The sequence below is a fragment of the Aptenodytes patagonicus genome, chromosome Z (assembly GCF_965638725.1).
Source record: "Aptenodytes patagonicus chromosome Z, bAptPat1.pri.cur, whole genome shotgun sequence".
NCBI classification, from domain to species: domain Eukaryota; kingdom Metazoa; phylum Chordata; class Aves; order Sphenisciformes; family Spheniscidae; genus Aptenodytes; species Aptenodytes patagonicus.
In genome coordinates, this window is record NC_134982.1 from 24094695 (window position 1) to 24098997 (window position 4303).

Here is a 4303-nt window from a genome sequence, read left to right on the forward strand (position 1 = left end):
GTTGATCGGTTTGGTTCGTTGTGTTGTTGTTTGTGGGGTGTTGTTTTTTTTTTTTTCCCCCCGAGCAAAACGTGCCGCAGCTGGCTGCCCCCGAAGCACCCACAACGTCTCCGGAGAAACTTTCAAGCGCCAAAAAAAAAAAAAAAAAAAAAAAAAGAAAGAAAGAAACGCTACTCCGCAGGCTCCTTAAACTCCCTGTGCCGCTGCGTGCACGGTGAACTCGGGGACAGCCACACGGCGCGAAGCCTTTCCTTGGTGGGAAACCCTCGGTCAAAGGCATTTTAAAAAAGATATCTCCATATAATGAGGCGTATGGTTGGGGTTTAAGCCCCATCACCTCCCCGCGCTGTAACGAAGGGAAGCCCGATGAACTGGAAGGTCCTAGCATAGCAGGAGGGCTGTTAGACACACGTAACACAGGCGGGGATGTTGCTGGAAGTACCTTGCAAGGTTACAAAACACGGTCGCTTTTCCCCCAAGAAAATCCACTTGGTGGTTTCACAGCCCGGGAAGCGACGGGCCCAAAGCCCCTTCCTCCTCCTGGGGAGTCGCCTTCAGCCTCCGTACTCACACCGCCAGACCGAGGTCGGACTTTAAGCCCCCCGCCGTCTCCTCGTAAATCCAAGAAAATCCCCGACACGGCGGTTTTCTGCATAGGGTGGTTTATTTTTACCGATGCTACTCGGGCACACATTGTGGTTTACAGCGACCACAAGCAACGACCTGCAAACACTAAGTCTACCCAGAATGATGGAGGGGAGGGAGGCGGGAGCGCCGGCGCCCGGCAGCGGAGTCCCGGCGAGGCCAGGCGAGGCGAAGGCGGCCGCAGAGCCCTCCCGGTCCGGGCATCCCCCCGCCGCCCCCGGTGGAGCCCTGCCCTGCCCTGCCCTGCCCTGCCCCGCGGGGCTCGCCCGACGGGCGGAGGAGCGAAGGGCTCGGGCGCGCTGCGGCGGGGGGTCCCGGAGCCTCCTGCCCTTATGCCGGCGCTGGAGAGGGGCCGGGCGGGGGGCACACTGCGGCGGGGGCCAGGCGGATGGAGCGAGTGGCAGGAGCTCCCGCTGCCCCGTCCCGGAGCGGCGGGCTTCACTGCCTGCAAAATTTGCACTTGACAATTTTCTTAAAAGCACTTTGGAAGTCTTTGTTGAAATAGGCATAGATGATGGGGTTGAGGAGGGAGTTGGAGTAGCCCAGCCAGTTGATGACTGCCCCCAGCCACTTGGGCATGTAGCACTTACTGTCACAAAAGGGCAGGACCAGCGCCACGATGAAGAACGGCAGCCAGCAGAGGATGAAGGTGCCCATAATGATGCCCAGGGTCTTGACAGTCTTCCTCTCCCGGGACAGAGCCATCCTCCGCTTGGCCTCCGTGTTCTTCTCGTTGCGCCTCTCGAAGGAGGGGGGCGGCGAGGAGCCGCACGCCTCGCTAGGCAGCGGCAGGTGAGTCTTGGAGGAGCTGTTGCAGTGCTGGACCTCGATGATCTCCAGGGCGGCCCCGTCCTCGCCCTGCCGCACCGCGCCGTTGACACAGGCACCGGGCTTGGGCTCCACAGTCCGCCGCCAGCCCTTTCCAGGCTCCCCGTTGCTTTTCTTCTGCAGGGCGCCCGGGGAGAGGGTGAGGCAGGTGTCGGCGATTTTCTTCTTCTCCGCTTTCTTGACGGTCTTGCGGATCCTGAAGCGGGCCGCCTTGAAGATGCGGCCGTAGAGCACCAGCATGAGGAGGAGCGGGATGTAGAAAGCGCCGAAGGTGGAGTAGATGGTGTACCCGTGGTCCTTGCTGATGGTGCAGGCGTCGGGGTCTGAGCGGTCCTCGGGCGTCCTCCAGCCCAGCATGGGCGGGATGGATATCAAGAAGCCGATGAGCCAGGTCAGGCTGATAAGCACAGCGGCCCGCCGGGGAGTCCGCTTGTTGACATAGTCGATGGGGTCCGTGATGGCCCAGTACCTGTCCAAGGCGATGGCGCACAGGTGCAGGATGGAAGAGGTGCAGCACAGCACGTCCAGCGAGATGAAGATGTCGCAGGTGACTTGCCCCAGCGTCCACTTGTTCAGCACCTGATAGAGGGCCGCCATGGGCAGCACCAGCACGGACACCATGAGGTCGGTGACGGCCAGCGAGCCGATGAGATAGTTGGCCACGGTTTGCAGGGAACGCTCCAGGGCGATGGCCGCGATCACGCAGGCGTTGCCGCTCACGGCGCACAGGATGAGCGCGCCCAGGAGCAGGGAGGTGAGCAGCTGGTAGCCCAGGGTCACCTCGGCGAGGCCGGGGCCGCCTGCCCCCTCGGGGGAGCGCTCTGGGGAGGTAGTGTTGTTGGCCATATCCATGCCGGGCGGGGGGGTCGCTTCAGGAGACGGGCATGGGAAGAGGCGCCGGTCACTTGTGCGCTCCCCTGGCAGGAGGCATCGCCGCCCCGTGCGCTTTGGCCACGCCGGACACCCCCCACCCCCGCCACCCCTCCCTCCCCTATATAGCGCGGCGGGAGGCGGCCGAGGCTCGGAGGACGGCGGCTGGCGGAGCCGCCCCGCGCCCGCCCATCCCCACCGCCTCTGCCCAGCGCGCAGCCCCGGGCGGCGGGGGCGGCCCTCCCGCCGCCGCTCGCCGAGCTGCTGCCCCTCGCTCCGCCGCTCTCCCGCGCCGTTCCTTCCTGCTCTGCCTCCCCGCTCTCCCCTCGCTTTCTCCCTCCCTCCTTCCCCTCCCCTTCCGTCCCCCCCTCCATCCCGCCCTTCCGCGGGGGGGTCTCTCTGGGTAGCCATCCTCCCCCGGCGCAGCCGGCGGACCGGGCGGGCTGGCGGGCGCCAGTGTCCGTCACTCCCCGCCGCCCCCTCCCCGCTGGGCGGACACCGCAGAGAAACCCACTACGACTCCCCCCTCACCCCCGCCCTCTCCAAATCTCCTCCCCGCAGCTCCGCCCCGGGCAGCGGGGGCTCTGGGCTTCCCCTCGGGACCGGCGCCGGGGCTTGTGCGGGGTGTGCGAGGCGGGGGGAGGCTTTCTGTGGCCAGGCACTGCCGGCTGGGGCCGGGGGCACAGCACACGCCAAGGCGGCCTGCGACAGGGGTATGCCGGGGCAGGGTGGCTCCGGGGGTGCTTATCGCCACCTGCAGGCAGGCGGCGGCGGCCCGAGGGCGCGGCGCCCGGGGGAGCTCGACCCGGCACCCCCGGCCGCGGGGCCGGCGGGGCTTTCTGCTGCTCTGCACCCTCGCCCCCTGCCCGACCGCCGCTCCGGCCTCAGCGGGCACGGTGCTGCCGGGGTTGCCCAGGGAGCAGCACCAGCCATGCCACCGCGGGTGCAGGGAGAGAGGGATCATTGGGAAGCAGTGTCGCATGGGTGTCTCGGGAGGGATTGCTGTACAGCCCGGTGCCGGGCAGGGCTCCCGCTCAGTCGCTTACGAGTGCTGTAGCGATGAAAGTCCCGTTTGCGATGATTCATACCCTCGCCCCAGCGTACTGCGGCGGGGAGGGCGGTCGCTGCCGTCGGGGGCTCCGCGCCAGTGCGCGGCTCCCCACCATCCAGTTCCCCGCAGAAAAACAGCATTGCCACCCGGCCCGCCCGAGACGGGAATTACAGTGCAACACACTACCGAAATCACTGTCGTCTCAAGACAACAACAACAGCAACAACAACAACAAGAAGGAGAAAAAAAAAAAAAAAGAAAAAAGAAAGAAGATGCGTTATAGTTCCTCTCGATAGGAGGGGGAAAGGCTGAGTCTGAAAGTGAAATGAGAAAAATATCTCTGGGAACAATCTTGAATAAAAAAGAGTGTCAGATTGACACATCATAAGCAAATCAGTTAATATCCAGTAAATAGAACACACAATCACAAACCTGGGAAACATCTGTCATTTAAAGAAAACAAAAAAGTGGTGTTATTGACAGGCTTAACTCTAGCTGTCCGTTAAAGGTAAAAGAAAGTCCTCTGACATGACTTCTGTGGCAGGCTTTCTACTGTCTTGCGGCTCAGTGTTCTTAACGATGTGAGATCTTTCACTCTGCTTTGTAATTGTGCCATGCAAGCTCAGAAAACGCAGACAGCCAAATAACTAATTGCTTAACGGGAAGATTTGCCAGATTCTAACTTAATCAAACTTGAGATGAGAATCACAGAGCCTGGCTTGCACACGCCCAGGTTTCCTTATCTTCTCTCAGTCAGCACTTAACAATAAGGCTGATTTCACAACGTCACAACATTTGGACAGATTTCGGCCAGTTCCTCTTTACGAGGGGACCAGGCTACATTTCTCTGCCTCTAGGCTTGCGATCTTTACTATAAGTGATCAAGGCGCAGAGATGTGCTGGATAAGC

At 62.0% G+C, this 4303-nt stretch overlaps 1 protein-coding gene across 1 annotated transcript; it reads right to left on the bottom strand.

Annotated features, from left to right (window-relative positions):
- Window positions 1-1019: 1019 nt before the first annotated feature.
- HTR1A (5-hydroxytryptamine receptor 1A) lies at window positions 1020-2407 on the bottom strand. Its single transcript, XM_076362212.1, has one exon. It carries the CDS (start codon window positions 2323-2325, stop codon window positions 1084-1086), a length of 1242 nt encoding a protein of 413 aa, XP_076218327.1. The 5' UTR covers window positions 2326-2407; the 3' UTR covers window positions 1020-1083.
- Between the last annotated feature and the right edge of the window lie 1896 nt (window positions 2408-4303).

What these genes read in the sequence shown, in the direction of transcription:
- HTR1A (XM_076362212.1), bottom strand. Translation starts at nt 2,325, where the DNA reads ATGGATATGGCCAACAACACTACCTCCCCAGAGCGCTCCCCCGAGGGG.